The 19,773-nt window shown below is 42.1% G+C and overlaps 2 protein-coding genes across 2 annotated transcripts; one reads left to right on the forward strand and one right to left on the reverse strand.

The window, feature by feature from the left end:
- The first annotated feature begins 10,998 nt into the window (after positions 1 to 10,998).
- Positions 10,999 to 13,762, forward strand: prok2 (prokineticin 2). The gene is made up of 3 exons (XM_021608273.3): positions 10,999 to 11,172; positions 12,377 to 12,502; positions 12,697 to 13,762. Exons 1-3 carry the CDS (start codon positions 11,101 to 11,103, stop codon positions 12,820 to 12,822), a joined length of 324 nt encoding a protein of 107 aa, XP_021463948.1. The 5' UTR covers positions 10,999 to 11,100; the 3' UTR covers positions 12,823 to 13,762.
- Positions 13,763 to 15,987: 2,225 nt separating this feature from the next.
- Positions 15,988 to 18,543, reverse strand: LOC110527874 (putative G protein-coupled receptor 173). The gene has a single exon (XM_036983346.2). The coding sequence runs from the start codon at positions 17,709 to 17,711 to the stop codon at positions 16,590 to 16,592; it is 1,122 nt and encodes a 373-aa protein (XP_036839241.1). The 5' UTR covers positions 17,712 to 18,543; the 3' UTR covers positions 15,988 to 16,589.
- Positions 18,544 to 19,773: the final 1,230 nt, after the last annotated feature.

The following is a 19,773-nucleotide window of genomic DNA, read 5'->3' on the forward strand; positions in this document are numbered from 1 at the left end:
TTGCCTCTAATCCATGGCTTCTGGTTGTGGTATGTACGTACTGTCACTGTGTGGACAACGTCATCGATGCACTTATTGATGAAGCCTGTGACTGATGTGGTATATTCCTCAATGCCATCGGATAAGATCCGGAACATATTCCAGTCTGTGCTAACAAAACAGTCCTGTAGTTTAGCATCTGCGTCATCTGTATTGAGCGAGTCACTGGTACTTCCTGCTTTGGTTTTTGCTTGTAAGCAGGAATTATGAGGATATAATTATGGGCAGATTTGTCAAATGGAGAGCGAGAGAGAGCTTTGTATGTGTCTGTGTGTGGAGTAAAGGTGGTCGAGAGTTTTCCTCTGGTTGCCCATGTGCCATCCTGGTAGAAAGTAGGTAAAACAGATTGAACTTTTCCTGCATTAAAGTCCCCAGCCACTAGGAGTGCCCTCTGGATGAACATTGTCGTGTTTGCTTATGGCTTTTTACATCTCGTTGAGTGCGGTCTTAGTAGCAGCATCGGTTTGTGCTGGTAAATAGACAGCTATGAAAAATATAGATGAAAACTCTCTTGGCAAATAGTGTGGTCTACAGCTTATCATGAGATACTCTACCTCAGGCGAGCAAAGGATCACTGTCAAAGGATCACCTAAATAGATGTGAATTGAACTGAACACATCCAAGGCTAAAGTTCTGGTTCTCTCTGTTTAGCATACCTGTACACTGAGTGTACAAAACATTAAGGACACCTTCCTAATATTGAGTTGCACCCCGCCTTTTGCCCTCAGAACAGCCTAAATTTGTTGGGGCATGGGCTCTACAAGGTGTCGTCAGTGTTCCACAGGAATGCTGGCCCATGTTGACTCCAATGCTTCCCACAGTTGTGTCAAGTTGTCTGGATGTCCTTTGGGTGGTGAACCATTCTTCATACACATGGGAAACTGTTGAGCATGAAGAAAAAAGCGGTGTCGCAGTTCTTGACACAAACCTGTGCGCCTGGCACCTACTGCCATACCCAGTTCAAAGGCACTTAAATATTTTGTCTTGCCCATTCACCCTCTGAATGGTAGTCATCTCAACTGTCTCAAGACTTAAACATCCTTTTTTAACCTGTCTACTCCCCTTCCTCTATACTGATTGAAGAGGATTTAACATGTTGCATCAATAAGGGATCATAGCTTTCACCTGGATTCACCTGGACAGTCTATCATGGAAAGAGCAGGTGTTCTTAATGTTTTGTAGACTCAGTGTAGATATAATAAAGAATATAAAAAACATTTTGTGTGTGGAGGGGGGGGGGGGGGGGGGGGGTGTTGAATGCAGTGAACTTTACCAGGGAAAATTCTGCCATAATTCAAAACCAATAAAAAATAAATAATGTGCAGCTGTTGTTGCGACCTTCAAGTTAGTACATTCTATCCTTGCTGTAGCTATGACATAGACAACCAAGGCAACTCTACATAGTTTGGGTGTTTGGGATACAATACAATTATTAATATGAATAGAGGGGAAGGCACAGTACATTGACGAAAACTATTGCTATTAAATGTTTACATTTCTTTCATGTTTTCCCTGTTAAAATAAAGGTAAACAATTCTTATCAAATAAATGAACAAATATTGAAGATCAGAATGTTTGGGACAGTTTGAGAGAAATTGGATTTACACCCTGTTTTAGAGAAAAGGGATTTAGAAATAGGATTTATACCCTATAATAAGGAATGTGGATTTTTTTTGTCATACCCTTGTCTCTTTCTTTTGCAGGGTTCTCTTTCCACGTATCATTGGATGGGTACAAATACACACACACCACACCACCACAGGTGTTATAACACTATGGGATTAGTCATGGTCAGCAATTAAAAGGCAACTCAATTAAAAGGCAACTCATTTTGCTGACTCCCCATGAGATTTCACCCTGGATCTGAACCCCCTATTGGGTCTCCCACTCTCCTTTCTCCCTCAGGCTTCCCTAATCCCTTCAGATGGATCATCCCAGCTGGTGGGATCACGGCAACACCAGGATTAACTCCCATCTCGCACAAGGGGGGCCATGTCATTGAGATAAAAAGCATCAGATGAAGAGGTGCAGAGATGAGTTGAAATCCTGCAGTGCCTTATGAGGGAGGGAAGATGCCCAGTGGGGATGCCAGGGGATTTGAACAGCAGCAACATGATGTTGCTGTTACCCTGGGCTTTGATCTAGTTAGGAGATGTCCAGAGCCAAAAGAGCCTGATGTTCACAATAACCCGCAATCTCATGGTATGTGCGCCTTACACAATTTAGCAACCTGGTCTCAGAGCATTTCGTATTATTCTGTACATAAATCCGAGACACTCCATTTAGGATGATATGTTACGTTTGGTATGGTTACATACGACAGATGGTTACTTAAGGCAAAAACGAAAGTAGGGTGGTTGTTCGGGGTGGATGGGTGGGCGTATAACGAGTCTAGCAACCCAAAAATTGGAAGTTCAAATCTCACAACAGACAACTTTAACATTTTATTATACGAAATGGGTGGACATCCACAAATCATTAACTACCATACCAAACGTAACACATCATTCCATATGGAGTGTCTCAGATATACATACAGAATAATACGAAATGCCCTGAGACCAAGTTGAATTTACGCATGCAGAGAAAATGAGATTGGGGATTGCCTTGGAGGGACAGGCTCAGAATAGATTTATGTGGATGAGCCAGCAACCCCATCCCCTCCCTCACCAGGAATAACATAAATCAAAGATGTCTTAATTCATGTATAGCAGGGATCATTAACTAGTTTCAGCCGGGGGCCTATTTTTGCTTGAGCTGATGATCGGGCGACCGGAACATAATTAGAAACCATTTGTAGACTGCAAATTGACCACAAGCAGATATAATATTTGACTAAAACATAATCATTCCAAACCTTGTTTATATATAACATGTCTGTCTATTATGCATGGGAATACTTGGCAACATATTTCCAAAATTAAAAATCACTTGGAGCTGATTTTCTAGTGTTTCTAGTCTTTTATCTCCAACAATAAAAAAATACCCTGAAAGTTGGGGAACCCTGATTTTTATTTATTTTTTATTTGACCTTTATTTAACTAGCTAGGCTAGTTGAGAACAAGTTCTCATTTACAACTGCGACCTGGCCAAGATAAAGCAAAGCAGTGTAACACAAACAACAACACAGAGTTGCACATGGAATAAACAAACATACAGTCAATAATACAGTAGAAACAGTCTACATACAGTGTGTGCAAATGAGGTAGTGTTACGGAGGTAAGGCAATAAATAGGCCAAAGTGGTATAGCAATTAAACACTGGAGTAATAGATGTGCAGAATATGAAGAGTAGAGATACTGGGATGCAAAGGAGCAAAACTAAATAAAATAGACAACAGTATGGGGATGAGGTAGTTGGATGGGCTATTTACAGATAGGCTATGTGCAGGTGCAGTGATCTGTGAGCTGCTGTGACAGCTGGTGCTTAAAGCTAGCGAGGGAGATAGGAGTCTCCAGCTTCAGTGATGTTTGCAGTTCGTTCCAGTCATTGGCAGCAGAGAACTGGAAGGAAAGGCGGCTGAAGGAAGAATTGGCTTTGGGGGTGACTAGTGAAATATACCTGATGGAGCGCGTGCTACGAGTGGGTGCTGCTATGGTGACCAGTGAGCCTAGATAAGGCGGGGCTTTACCTAGCAAAGACTTATAGATGACCTGGAGCCAGTGGGTTTGGCGACAAATATGAAGCGAGGGCCAGCCAACGAAAGCATACAGGTCGCAGTGGTGGGTAGTATATGGGGCTTTGGTGACAAAATGAATGGCACCGTGGTAGACTGCATCCAATTTGCTGAGTAGAGTGTTGGAAGCTATTTTGTAAATTACATCGCCAAAGTCAAGGATCGGTAGGATAATCAGTTTTACAAGGGTATGTTGGCAGCATGAGTGAAGGATGCTTTGTTGCGAAATAGGAAGCTGATTCTAGATTTAATTTGGGATTGGAGATATTAATGTGAGTCTAGGAGAGTTTACAGTCTAACCAGACACCTAGGTACTTGTAGTTGTCCACATATTCTAAGTCAGAACCGTCCAGAGTAGTGATGCTGGACGGGCGGGCAGGTGTGGGCAGCGATCGGTTGAAGAGCATGCATTTAGTTTTACTTGCATTTAAGGGCAGTTGGAGGCCACAGAAGGAGAGTTGTATGGCATTGAAGCTTGCCTGGAGGTTAGTTAACACAGTGTCCAAAGAAGGGCCAGAAGTATACAGAATGGTGTTGTCTGAGTAAAGGTGGATCAGAGAATCACCAGCAGCAAGAGTGACATCATTGATGTATACATGATGTATGGTAAGTCAATTGTTTATTCTAAACCTTGCACAGCCAGCAGCCAAAGAGGGGCCTTTATCATTCATGTAAAGTAAACCATGACTTGGCTCTAGGTCTACATCATATCAGAGACATTAGTGTCCTACTCCATGAGCCAAGCTTTTTCCTGCCAGCCAGTAATTGCTCCTGACACAGAGAGGAGCTTTGAACTTTATGACTGTCAGCTTGCCAAACGCCCCCGTACCAGTCCTCCCCCAAGCTCCAGGCCAAGGAACAAGAACAGGAAGAAAGACGCAAGCCTCCTAAAAAAGAACCCCTCGTCTGTAAGCTACCTTTACTGTGTCGGTGAACCTGCTGCAATGCTTTCTAAAGAGCCTCTGTGCCACTACCTCTGGGTTTGTCAGAATGAACTGAACTCACTGCACTCCTCCGAGTGTAACAATGTGTGGCACACCTCAGCCTGGCTTCTCACGGGGCTGCCTGTCTCTAAAATCTCAGCCAACACTAGCAAGCAGGCACAATATAAAATGGGGCTTTCTGTAATGCACTGAGGTTACTAAATCATAAGGCAACAGCAGGTTCTGCATGGAACAGAGGAACATTTAGGCTCAGAGGGTACTTGATAAATACAATGTGTGTGGTTGTCTGGCTGTTATGTAGTATGGGTGTTACACCAGTGAGAGTTGTTTTATGGAGGGGATGACACATCAAATGATCAGTCCTCATTGGCAACCCTTTTCCAATTCTCAAGTGAAAATCCTGAGATAGGACTATAACTGTTAGCTGTAAAATAGCTGTAAAATATGCAAAAAGTAACACTGCAAATGTTCCATTAAATGAGTATGCTACCCATCATTTTAAGTTACGGAAACCGATCATATATGAAAGACAGTTCACTCCATACCAGGGTGTTTTGTTGTACTTGTCCTCCTAGCCTCTACTTCTTTCTTGTGTTTTTTGTCTCCTTGTTTATCTCATTGGATTGGTATTGCTTGGAGACTTGGTCAAGAGCTCCAGATTGGCAAGCAGACTGGTTCCTGTCACAGGCAGAAAATAAGATTAAGTGCTTTGAAATACAAAATGACCCACTTGCAGTAATAAGGGGAAATATTTCAGTGCACACTGAAAATAGAGTGCGGCAATGTAGAAATTAACCTATTTTCACTTAAATTATACTGTAAATGGTTTCTGCATTGTGCTTAAGTGTTCTCTACTTTGGGGCTTTGAAGTGGATTGAAACACCCTCACCCTGAGATTTAAGGAAATAAGATCCATATCTCTGACATATTCTCTTTCTATGAACATTTCTGTCCAGGTGATGCATTTATGCGAGCTCTTCTTCTTCTGCATTGCTTCCTTGCCAATACCTTGATATGTGCAATGATGAAGGAGTAATGATACATCAGGGAAGAGCAGCACACTGGAGGTAAGCATGCCAAGTCATTTCAGCCGACCTGGCACTCAGTCGGTGTTGGAAATAAAAATACAAGTCTACCCTGCAGCTTAAACTGCTGGCTGCTCTCTCTTTCTGTGTCTCTCTCACCGTCTCAACCCTCCCTCCCTCTTTCTCACCAGCTATTACAGGATCAGTGGGTCAGATTACAAACGTACACGTCAGCCAATTACATATTCACCTTCCCCACTGAAGGAGAGAATAAAATGAGTTGAACAATATAGATGATCTTGAGTGATATTCATATTCTGCTGTATTCAGAGTCACACTGCTTCAAGAGAAGTGTGTCATTTTGTTCAGGGCTATCCCACTATCCACCTTTGGTCGTCATTCTCGAGGCTGGGGCCTTAATCTTGGCTTCCTGTGAGACTCAGTTAGTGGTGTGACTGTGACTCAAGTCCTTACCAACTGATGAGGGACAGTTCAACTGCAGCCGACTGGACATATCAGCGAGTTCTACTTGATGTCACTATTCTACAACACACGCAAACTAGACAATGGAACTTCTTGAATTCAAGCATGAGGGTAATCAGTCACTATGCAACAAATGTTTGTATTATCAGCCTTTTACATTTAAATCACTTGTTGCCCAAAGTTTAAATTCCATCTCACTCCATCTGGCATCACTACAATATGAAAAGAAAAAATGTTTTTCTGCCATTTTACTGATCTTGAACATCTGGGCTCAAACACCAAGGACTTCTGTGCCTCTAGCTGCTGAAAATATAACAATGTAATTGGCTTGGCTTATTTTGGCATGCCAATTATATTTTTTTATAAGGGGAAAAATATTTGACAGAATCACAAATGCTACCGCCTTTCATATTGGAGAGGAGACCTTGAGTTTCTGTCATGACAACCCTTCCAATAGCAGATTAAATGCCACAAATATCCACATATGGCCTTATTAAATCACGTGAGCCTAGGACGATATATGACTCTATGTACTCAATTCATTCAGTTAACATAGACATTTTTATTGGAGTGGCATTCTTTTGGTGAGCCTACAGTGATTGAGTGACCATGTAATTGCATTTAAATGTATTGCATCAGAGCTAAGGAATGTGTGGCTTTTATTTTCTAACCATATCATTTTATTTACACTATATATACAAAAGTATGTGGACACCCCTTCACATTTAGAGGATTCGGCTATTTCAGCCATACCTGTTGCTGACAGTTGTATAAAATCGAACACAGCCATGCAATCTCCATAGACAAGCATTGGCAGTAGAATGGCCTTACTGAAGAGCTCAGTGACTTTCAACGTGGCACCGTCATAGGATGCTACCTTTCCAAAAAGTCAGTTAGTCCAATTTCTGCACTGCTAGAGCTGCCACGATCAATTGTAAGTGCCGTTATTGTGAGGTGGAAACGTCTAGGAGCAACAACGACTCAGCCACGAAGTAGGCTGAGTAGGCCACACAAGCTCACAGAACCAACTGTGCTATTTTGTTAGTTTTTTCGCATTGTTTGTAACTTATTTTTCTTATTTATTTTGTACATAATGTTGCTGCTGTCTCTTATGACCGAAAATAACTTCTGGACATCATAACAGCGATTACCCACCTCGAACGGGACAAAGATTTTTTCTTTAACGAGTTTGACGTGAAGGATATACAGTACTGCTTTCTTGGGAACGGGCCCAAATCCCCGTCCGTTGCGTGAAGAAAAGATAGAGGAAAAAGGGGGCAGAGGACGGGCTGCCTTCTGAGAATTTGTGAGTAAACTTTCACTGCCATCCTTTCTATTGGCCAACGTGCAATCATTGGAAATCAAAATGGATGACATACGATCAAGACTATCCTACAGTACCAACGGGACATTAAAAACTGTAATATTGGGCCTCCCGGGTGGCGCAGTGGTCTCTGGGTGCCACCAGAGACCCTGGGTTCGCACCCAGGCTCTGTCGTAACCGGCCGCGACCAGGAGCTCCGTGGGGCGACGCACAATTGGCCCAGCGTCGTCCGGGTTAGGGAGGGCTTGGCCGGTAGGGATATCCTTGTCTCATCGCGCACCAGCGACCCTGTGGCAGGGTCCTTGTCTCATCGCACACCATTCGACCTACTTTCTACCAGCATGTCACGTGCAAACAGAGGAAAACAAACTCTAGACCACCTTTACTCCACACACAGAGGTACATACAAAGCTCTCCCTCACCCTCCATTTGGCAAACCTAACCATCATTATATCCTCCTGATTCCTGCTTACAAGCAAAAACTAAAGCAGGGAGTACCAGTGACTCGCTCAATAAGGAAGTGGTCAGATGACGCGGATGCTATGTTACAGGACTGTTTTGTTAGGGATTCACCCAATGGCATTGATGAGTATACCACCTCAGTCATTGGCTCAATCAATAAGTGCATCGACGACTTCGTCCCCACAGTACATATATCAACCAGAAGCCATGGATTAGAGGCAACATCTGCATCGAGCTAAAGACTAGAGCTGCCGCTTTCAAGGAGTGGGACACTAATCCGGTGGCAAAGCGTCAATACAGGATTAAGATTGAATCCTACCATACCAGCTCTGACACTCGTCGGATGTGGCAGTGTCTTCACTGATGTTTTCAACCTGTCCCTGACCGAGTCTGTAATACCTACATGTTTCAAGCAGACCATAGTCCCTGTGCCCAAGGAAGTGAAGGTAACCTGCAAAAATGACTACCGCCCTGTAGCACTCACGTCGGAAACCAGGAAGTGCTTTGAAAGGCTGGTTATGGCTCACATCAACAGCATTATCCAAGATACCCTAGACCCACTCAAATTCGCATACCGCCCCAACAGATCCACAGATGAAGCAATCTCAATCGCACTCCATACTTCCCTTTCCCACCTGGACAAAAGGAACACCTATTGTGAGAATGCTGTTAATTGACTACAGCTCAGTGTTCAACACCATAGTGCCCATGAAGCTCATCACTAAGCTAAGGACCCTGGGACTAAACACCTCCCTCTGCAAATGTATCCTGGACTTCCTGACGGGCCAACCCCAGGTGGCAAGGGTAGGCAGCAACATGTCTGCCACGCTGATCCTCAACACTGGTGCCCCTCAGGGGTATCGTGCTTAGTTCCCTTCTGTACTCCGTGTTCACCCACAACTGAGTGGCCAAACACGACTCCAACACCATCATTAAGTTTGCTGACAACACAACAGTGGTAGACCTGATTACCAACAATGATGAGACAGCCTATAGGGAGGAGGTCAGAGATCTGGCAGTGTGGTGCCAGGACAACAACCTCTCCCTCAATGTGAGCGAGACAAAGCTGATCGTGGAATACAGGAAAAGGCGGGCCAAACAGGCCCCCATTAACATCAACGGGGCTGTAATGGAGTGGGTTGAGAGTTTTAAGTTCCTTGGTGTCCACATCATCAACAAACTGTCATGGTCCAAACACACCAAGACAGTAAGAGAGCACGACAATACCTTTTCCCCCTCAGGAGACTGAAAAGATTTGGCATTGGTCCTCAGATCTTCTAAAAGTTCTACAGCTGCACCACCGAGAGCATCGCCTGGTATGGCAACTGCTCAGCATCTGACTGTAAGGCGCTACAGAGGGTAGTGCCCACTGCATCACTGGGGCCAAGCTTCTTGCCATCCAGGACCTGTCAGACAAAAGCCCCAAAATTGTCAAAGACTCCTTAACAGCTTCTATCCCCAAGCCAAAAGACTGCTGAACAATTAATCAAAAGGCCACCTGGATTTTTTACATTGACCAACCCCCCCCATTTGTTTTTACACTGCTGCTACTAGCTGTTTATTACCTGTGCATAGTCACTTTACCCCTACCTACATTAACAAATGACCTCGACTAACTTGTACCCCCGCACATTGACGTGGTACTGGTACCAAGTATATAGCCTCGTTATTGTTATTTTGTGTTATTTTTTACAATTTTTTACTTTAGTTTATTTGGTAAATATTTTCTTAACTATTTCTTGAACTGCAGTGTTGGTTAAGGGCTTGAATGTAAGCATTTCATGGTAAGGTTGTCTTCGGCGCATGTTGTCTTCGGCGCATGTGACAAATAAAGTTTGATTTGATTTGAGTGCTGAAGCGCGTAGCTTGTAGAAATTCTCTGTCCTCCATTGCAACACTCACTACTGAGTTCCAAACTGCCACTGGAAGCAACGTCAGTAAAATAACTGTTCATCAGGAGCTTCATGAAATGGGTTTCCATGGCCAAGCAGCCACACACAAGCCTAAGATCACCATGCACAATGCCAAGCGTCGGCTGGAGTGGTGTAAAGTTCTCCGCCATTGGACTCAGAGCGGTGGAAAAGAGTTCTCTGCAAGGATGAATCCCACTTCACCATCTAGCAGTCCGACAGACAAATCTGTGTTTAGCAGATGGCAGGAGAACGCTACCTGCCCGAATGCATAGTACCAACTGTAAAGTTTGGTGGAGGAGGAATAATGGTCTGGGGCTGTTTTTCATGGTTCGGGCTAGGACTCTGGGCCCCTTCGTTCCAGTGAAGGCAAATCTTAATGCTACAGCATACAATGACATTCTAGATGATTCTGTGCTTCCAACATGGTGGAAACAATTTGGGGAAGGCCCTTTCTTGTTTCAGCATGACAATGCCCCCGTGCACAAAGCGAGGTCCATTCAGAAATGGTTTGTCAAGATCGGTGTGGAACTTGACTGACCTGCACATAACCCTGACCTCAACTCCATCGAACACCTTTGGGATGAATTGGAACGCAGACTGCGAGCCAGGCCTAATCGCCCAAAATCAGTGCTCAACCTCACTAATGCTCGTGGCTGAATGGAAGCAAATCCCCGCAGCAATGTTCCAACATCTAGTGGAAAGCCTTCCCAGAAGAGTGGAGGCTGTTATAGCAGTAAAGGGGGGGACCAACTCCATATTAATGCCCATGATTTTGGAATGAGATCTTCGACAAGCAGTAGTAGTGTATATTTGATTGCTTATGACTTGTAAAGTGGAAATGTATATTTAATAGAAATATATATACTGTATGAATGCTGAATCTTCTGCTCAAGGATGACAACACAACTACAGGCTTGAGATCACTCAAAGGGTATGATAATGGTGGAAAAGAACAGGAAGAATTGGCATCAACATAAAAAAATGCCAGAAGGATATTGTCGTGTTGAGCTTTACCTTGGGCTTCTCTTTTTTTCTCCGGAGGCGATGCTGGTGACTCATTTAGATGGAATGGTTGGCTGGGTTTATAAACCTCTCTCTGTCCTCAACACCAGACTTTGGAGGCCACCTCTCTTTCCAAGTCCATCTAACACACACATACACACGTAGGAACGCACAGCAGACCATCTCTTTCACCCTGGAGAACACAGGAGCTGGAGAACTTTTCTGCTTCACAATGCGGTCCAGCTGCTCCCTGCTATTCTGCCTACTGCTTGTGTCCCATGGGTCCTCAGCAGTCATCACAGGGGTAAGTGGAAGCGAACAGGTTCTAGAAGCCAACCGAGTTATGAATAGATGATACTATAGAAACTTCATGTTTTGTTATGGTAAGCTTGATTTGGTTTAATATGAAATAATTATCATAATTTATCCCAAACGGAAGTGATAACAGGGGGTAAATGATCTCAGAGTGCCACGAGAAGCCTCTGATGAAGAAACAATGAAGTTACAGTCTGTATAACAGCATGTTTGATGCCAGTATGTCATTATCAGTTCAAGCCTGGCTATACCCAGAGAAGAACTGTTTGCGTTATGTTGCAGCAAGTAGAAGTATCTTTTCAATCAATGTGAGGTTAGCCAGCTGTGAGATTGCCTTAGCAACCCATATAGAAGAGCACAAGTATTGTCTTTTAAGTTAACATTTTAAACTGTGTAACCACAATAGTTCCTTCTGGGCGAACCAGTGTCAGATAATATGGGGAAAAAATATTTTTTCAAAGTCTCCAACATACTGTATCTATACCCATCTATATGGAATCATTTGGACAATTCATGTTCCTTGAATATGGATTTAACTAGGAAAAAGGTTTTACTATATTAGTGGTCCTAGTTTTATAACTAAAGCGAAGCATTGTTGCATAGTACTTCGGGTGCCATGCAACCTGTTTGCTATTTGTGTAGTGGCACTGTTCTATTTATAAAATCTATAGTTTTTTGCAGAATTTTCTAAAGCTGGGCATACGTTGTTTTATCAGCTCCAATGACAATTTGGTATCTAATTTGAGGATGAAATATAATAGATGAAAAACGAAAAAGTGCCAGAACAGTGCAGGCATCTAGGGATGCTAATATGACTTGAGGTAAAAACAAGCAACCATGAAACAGAAAACAGATTTTCCTCCCAGATTGTCACATTCAATCATCCCCTCTTTCCCTCATCTCAATCCTTCATTTCATTGAAAGTGTGAATAGTCACTCAAGTTGTTCATATCCCTCTGAGCAATTTCAGGATCCTTTAAAAAAAAAAAATTAGCTTGCGATAACCTCCATTTTATATAGCAGCGCCAAACATTCCAAAAAATAAATCAATATCTGTACAAAGGGTTTGGCTTAGACTGAGCAGTATTTGGAAAAAATACAAAGTCACTTTTAATGCTTCTCAGTTTTCTCTAAAGCTTTTTTTTTTTCATCTTTTCAATTCAACTCTATAAAATGGTGTGTAATCTCTCCAGGCCTGTGTGAAGGACTTGCAGTGTGGAGAGGGGATGTGCTGTGCGGTCAGTCTGTGGATCAGGAGCCTGAGGATGTGTGCCCCTATAGGACAGAAGGGAGACGAGTGCCACCCCATGAGTCACAAGGTGGGCCAAGTTTTGTACATCGTCTCTTCTCTGTATTACCTCACACCATATCTCACTAATCAATACCTCCGTCTCCACTTCATTTGAATTGGAACAGCAGAAAGAGTCCTGATTTCCTTACAAAATATGGACTGACTTTTGTCTCTAAGGTGTAACATTTTGTTCACAGTATAAATTTCTGTCTTTGTTTCCAGGTTCCCTTCATTGGCACAAGACTACATCACACATGTCCATGTGTGCCACATTTGGCATGCATCACCACATCAGAGGGCAAATCAAAATGTCTTTCACCGTACAACTACTCAGACTACTACCTCTGAGGACAACCACGGGAAGTGCTGATAGTCATTTTCTAGGTCTGCCTTAGTTTTTAAAATACTGTTTCCATTACATGTATTAAAGATAACATATAGACATTTTCAGGTTGACTTAAATTTGAAAAGAACAATTTGCTCTCCCTTCTTAATAGCTGCAATCCTTAATTGAAACATTAACAAAGTTGACACCCCGTCACAGTTTCAGTAAAAAGTCGAGGAATGGGGCTGGAGAATTGCAACCACTCTCGAATCCATAGACTACACTATGGATGCAAGGACTGACAATCCGTGATATCAAAATTGTAGTTTTACATTTACCTTGTTTACAAACATTGGAGTAAAACAAACTTATATTTGGGGTTTTGATGGGTACTACAGTTGAGCTAAGCTCATGAGGCATTTATACGTATATTCTTCAAGAATCAATGGGTACATATCATTCATTTATAAGTCCAAAATGGATGTAGCAACTAAGGATTCCCCTTTTAAGATTCTGGACTTCACACTGTAAGTGCTGATGGCATCTAGTGCCATTCCAAATCAAACAAGAACAACGACTGGATCTGTACATAGGTCCACGAAATATACAGTTTCACTTGCACAGCTTTGCGACTTTACAAACGTGAACGTTAATCATCTGCAGAATTATGTTTAAACCGATATGGAATAAAAATCCTTTCGGGTTTGTTCGTGAAAGACAGACAGAACTCATTTCAGAAAGAGCTACGCTGTTTACTATTGTGAATGGCCACTAACAGTGTGTGACGTCCAAAGGACATTTTGACGCTACCGTGTTGTTGTATTGTACTGTATGCGACTGGACCTTATGTGCATTATGTTGTTGTTGTTGTTATTGGTGGTGGTGGTGGGACCTGCCATTCAATCACTGGACTTGTTTTTGGGAATAAATGCAATTCAAATAAATAGGAAAAGTGTCTAATCATGTACCTCTATCAAGTGTATTTTAACGTTTCTTAATACAGATGCGTGGTCAGACTTCCTCAACGTCATGATGAACACTCTACGTTAACGTAGAGTCATTATACTTTAACACTACGCTTAAATATCATCTCTAGGGAGACAGGAAGGAAATGCAATCAAGGAGTCATTTCATTGAAGGAGCATGTTCCTTTCTGTTATCTGCAACTAGGGCACACACATCACCCTATACCATGCTTCTGTGGCCCACAGTTTTTACTGGTCAGGCTGTGTGAGCAGGAAAGCCTCTGGGCCCAAAGCATATTCGAAATAACTGAGCCGTACTTCACTAACATTGTAGTTGAATTGAAAGGGTTTGGGAATGTAAAGGTTAAAACAGAAAGTTCTATTCTCCTCTGACATCAGCAAAAGAAAGAGTTTTCTCTGTAATAATAGAGCGCAGGTCTCCGGAAGTCTGACAGCACTGAAAATCTGTCATTGTCAGGCTACATTTTACAGTGCATTCATTCAAAGTGCAAAGCTATAATTAGATTTGTCCAATGGTTAAGGGGACCAGCGTTCGTTGACTCATCTTAATCTAATTATTTATTAATGGGAATCTGTGTTATTCAGCTCTAGTTACATTTCAAACTAGTTTCTCAGTATTGATATAGATTAGCTTCTTAACGGGTCAATCTCCCAATGGCCCAAATATTGGAGCTCATCCACAGTCCAGTGATCAAAATGATGTCTTTTAGACGTCCATGGATGTCGGTATCAGACGATGCTCACTAGGAGTACACTAGCACATACAATGTGGTCACTTTCAATTTAGGTATATTCAGACAAGGGCATCATAAACTCTATGCAATAACACAGATTTCACCCTAACTTACTCTAGGGATGAAAAGTAAATAACAGCAGCAGATGTGGGGTCAACAATATGGCCGTGTACAGGCTCTGCAACATTTTTTCATGAGCACAGCAAAGAGGCAGAGAGAGTACCACTGGGGCAGAACTGTTGCATAAAAAAATGCTTGACCTGAAATGGTATTTCATGAGAGAATTCAACGGTGAGTAAGATTCAGTATCTCAGAAGCCACAGAGATTCTGCTGATAGCCTTGTATGTACATGCTGGGAGTGGAGCGGAGCAGATGTCAGTATGAGGCAGGCATGTTGTGATGGTAATGGTTATGAATGCAGTGAGGCCAGGCCAGGGAGGGAGGGTGTACTGTAGGTATACTGGGATGGCTCTGCACAGAAACAAGAGCTAAGCAACTCCCACTCTATCCCAATTCCCCATAGGGAGGTGAACCGGGCTACAAAGATTAAGGACTCCAATTAGCAGACAGATTTTCATTTACATGGCTGTAACAGAGACGAGCAGTGATCCAAATAATGACTATTATACACTGTTGTCTTTTTTACATACTACGAGGTGCATGTCCTCTCTCTAACTAAGCATCAGCTGTCAGAGCAGCTTAACGGTCACTGTACCTGTACACAGCCAATCTGTAAATAGCATACCCAACTACCTCATCCCCATATTGTTATTTATCTTTTTGCACCCCATTATCTCTACTTGCACCTCCTCATCTGCACATCTATCACTCCAGTGTTAATGCTAAATTGTAAATATTTTGCCTCTATGGCCTATTTACTGCCTTACCTCCCTAATCTTCTACATTTGCACACACTGTACATAGATGTTTATATTGTGTTGTTAACTGTACGTTTGTTTATGTGTAACTCTGTGTTGTTGTTCTTGGCCAGTTGTAAATGAGAACTTGTTCTCAACTGGCCTACCTGGTTAAATAAAGGTGAAATATATATATTTTTTAAAACATGTTGGCTGGTTAAAGTCTTATCAGAAGAATGGAGTGTGCAATCAGAGGAAAACTGGACTCTTACTGCACTTCTTTTTCAGGACCACAAACTTCCTAAGGCCAGTTAAATACTATGGTATATGAATAATGGTCGTATTTTGCATTACAGCATGGAATAAAGTAGTAATACTAAAATAACATGATTTGAGTATAATCATATTCTTGTTTCAGGGTAATACACCACATAATTTGTGCTACAGTACAGAAGGGCTACAATACACAAACAATATGGTAAGCTGAAAGTAATTGGGTTTGTGGATGACGATTGGAAATTGATGTTCCCATATGGTTTTTGTATTGTAACTGAACAGATACTGTCCAATAACCATTTGCTTATTGTGTATTACAGAATCAAAGCAATACTAATCATTCATTTGTTGTTTATTTACTCAGACGTCCAAACAATGCAAACACCTCTCTGCACCACTGACACTTTTCTTCTTTTAGAGTCCCATGGTCATTGTCCATAGAAAAACAAATGATTTGTCTATTTTACAGGGAATGTACAAGGGATGCATTTGTATCACCAGGTTATGTCAACATCCAGGAAGAACATGTATTTGCAAATTACTGTAAAAGTGAGTTAACACTTTCTCCACACAAATAATTCTAAGATTTTCTGAAAGATAGAAAGTCATTTTTTTTTGGTTTGTTCAGAATAAAGTGACAAAATAGCTTCACAGAATATACACACGTCATATGTCTTTCTCACAGGGTTGACATAGGCCTAGGCTATACTCAAAGAAAATACTAATGAGATTCATAAAATATGCTAAATGATTAGTATTTGAAATCAAGATTGGCAACTTTATACACTTTCTGTATGTGCAAATCACAAAATGTGGCCTTCAACATATGTGGAAAAATTGGGCAAGCAGAGAGACTGAGAAATATCACCTATAGGCTTTAATACCAACATGACAGTTCTGTTCGTTTTCCCTTGTCTAAAACAACAGTTGAACCTATCAGATGACACAGTAAGGCTCCATAGACATAGGCGTCTGTGTGCTGAGACAACACGGGAAACAAGCTCTGAGACGGATCCTCAGCTCCTTGTTGAATATGAAACAAATAATGGGATTCGCCCCCGCCTGAATGAACGTCATCCACACCGCCGCAGTCAGGTAGACCTGTGGAATGGTGCCTCCCTTGACAAAAACTCGAAGGTAGCAAGCAACAATGTACGGGGCCCAGAAGAGAAGAAACGCCAGAGTTATCATGTAATACATTTTCCCTATGCGTTTCTCCATTTTAAATTCATCCAAGACAAGCAGCCGTCTGTTTCCATTATGCGAGGCTTGCCTGATGCCCACTAATGTTGGTGGGGTGGGACCACGTCCAAATCCTGCAATCCAATTGGCAGCTGCCTGCCCAGTTGCACCTGGCCCGTGGAAGGTCCAGTTTTGGCTTATAGCTGGGACCAGCTGAGCGGGTTTCATCTTGCGGTGGTCATAAACGAAACACAGCATCTTTATGTAAACAACGTGTGTTGTTCCCACGATGACAGCCAGCATCAACATGAAGCCCAGGGTATCGTTTGCTTTCACGTATCGGTGCTCGAAAATGCATTGTTCCTCCTCATGGATGAATTTGTAGGTGCCAACGTCGAATACAGGGGGGAAAGCCATAGCGACAGAGAGGGTCCAGACCATGCAAATCACTGCCACACATGTCCATAATGTCATTCGTTTGGAATAAAACCTGTGGTGTGCTATTGCCATGTATCTGGTGACACTGACGCAGAAGAGCAGAAACGCCACATGGAAACAAAAAAGGACTGACATGAAAGCAATAATCTTACAACTTATAATGCTGTATGTCCAGGTGGAACCGTTATTGATTGATATCATCACAAAGGGGAAACACACGGTAGACCGTATTATATCTGCCAAGCACAGATCAAGTAGAAAATAATACGGAGCCTTTTGAAGGGAGCTGTCTTTCAGCACCAACAGGGACAGCGCCACATTCCCTACAAGGCTCATGCAAATGATCAGACCGAGCGAGGCCAGTTTCACCGCAGAGGCGGTGATAGCATAATTCTGTAGTGAAGGATTGCTTTCCCCAAACTCGCTTGTATTTGCCATCTATGCAACCAGGCTATTGTCAAAGCCGCGTTGATTCTATATTCGCACATCAAGTTGTCCTGCTTCCTCTCGTCGAAGTATCAATGATTGATCAAAATTGCCCTGCAAAAAAATGTACATGATGCACGTTTTAAGTCAAAAATACCTCAGGTTAAACAGAATCTGCGTTTTAACCTATTCAGAATATAATTAATTATTCTCCTGGGTTTAAAGCATAGCCTGATTAACAAAAGCAATTGATATCCATCGAAAAATGAAGTCACCGTTTTACATTGCTTTTCTTGTAATCCTTCATCTCACAAGTGTCCGTTTCGAATATGAAATACACCCATGTTCGTAGTTCCATTTTCTGCTGATAGCAGTGTTCGCACACACCATTTTAAAAGGATCCGTTTAATGGGCACACATTTAAAAAAAATATCTCCATTTCCACTGATGGCAGAGGTTCTCGTTCGTCTTGCGGAAGAAATAAACATAAAACTGGGGACAGGCCGTCATCATCACTTCAGCACGCAATTAATAGGGCATGGTAGGCTATAGCCAAACCACTGTTCAGTCCGCTCAATCGAAGGCATGGTTTATGGATAGATCCAGAATTAAAGAACAGTTGTATATAAACTATGCGCGTTGGTTTGTATTTGTGGAAAATATGTCTACTATTTACGTTGCCAAACGAGGTTGAATCGGATGAGGTAGAGACCGACAATACTGAACAGCCAGGGGCTAATCTCGAGATAGATGAGATGTAATCCACGTCCTCAGATCAGAAACGGAAACGTTTGTCCTGTGCGTGTACACTATTCTGCGATACATGGACTCATTCAATAATTGGATCCTGTCTCATGCATTCCTCAGGCATGCTTTTTCATGTAGCCTATAGAAAGCCTTGCCAAATGCAATCGTTTCGGGTCGGGGGGGCTCCGTTACTTTTACGCTGAGTCAGCTTTAAAGGCACAGTCTTATACAACCAACCTAACCTAAAATGCAACGATCATCATCTAATTTAAAAATATACTGTAAGTAATTGAGCGAATTCATAGTCATACAGGACAGGTGCATTATGAAAATGCTACCAAGGGTCACAGAGATATAGTTCTATTGACCCATGTGTTTGAGTTACTGTCTCACCCAAGTGTATGACTCTTCTGCTTGCATTTACTATTTTGTAAGTCACTACAGATGATCCATGACTCTTATCCCCTGATCAGACATAGCCCACTGGGCACACACTGGTTGAATCAACGTTGTTTCCACGTTGTTTCAATGAAATTACATTGAACCAACGTGGAATAGATGATGAATCTGTTTCCAGTGGAGCAAACAATAGGCTATTGTAGTCTACTTAGAACGATTTTATTCCTGTTTCTACTTTATTAGTCACATATGTTTCCAAATGCAGTCCAATTTTGACTGGTCAATATGCAGGATAGGCTTACACAACTTTGCCAACATGATTAGTTGGCACTACCAAGTAGGCTAGGCCTATAAGACTACCAACAATTTTTGTAGCCTAAACATTTGAACAACTATTAGACAGAAGCCCACATATTACTATCACCAATTATATGTGATATGTTAGAGACATATCCATCTTATTTAACAAACTGTATGCACATAATATGGCACAATATGATATGTGGCAATGGTATGCATTATGTCAATGGAGTTGATAACACATATCTAACAGCTGTGATTCACCAGTGCCCTCTGCAGGCAAGGCATTTTAGTGCAGGAGTCACAGAAATGCAGTACTGTATTTTTATATTTTTTCACCTTTATTTAACCAGGTAGGCCAGTTGAGAACACGTTCGCCTTTTACAACTGCGACCTGGCCAAGATAAAGCAAAGCAGTGCGACAAAAACAGCAACACAGAGTTACACATGGGATAAACAAACTTACAGTCAATAACACAATAGAAAAATCTGTATACAGTGTGTGCAAATTAAGTAAGGAGGTAAGGCAATAAATAGGCCATAGTGGCGAAGTAATTACAATTTAGCAATTAACACTGGAGTGATAGATGTGCAGATGAGTATGCGCAAGTTGAAACACTGGTGTGCA

Source organism: Oncorhynchus mykiss, chromosome 7 (assembly GCF_057628025.1).
Source record: "Oncorhynchus mykiss isolate SJ-2025 chromosome 7, ASM5762802v1, whole genome shotgun sequence".
NCBI classification, from domain to species: Eukaryota; Metazoa; Chordata; class Actinopteri; order Salmoniformes; family Salmonidae; genus Oncorhynchus; species Oncorhynchus mykiss.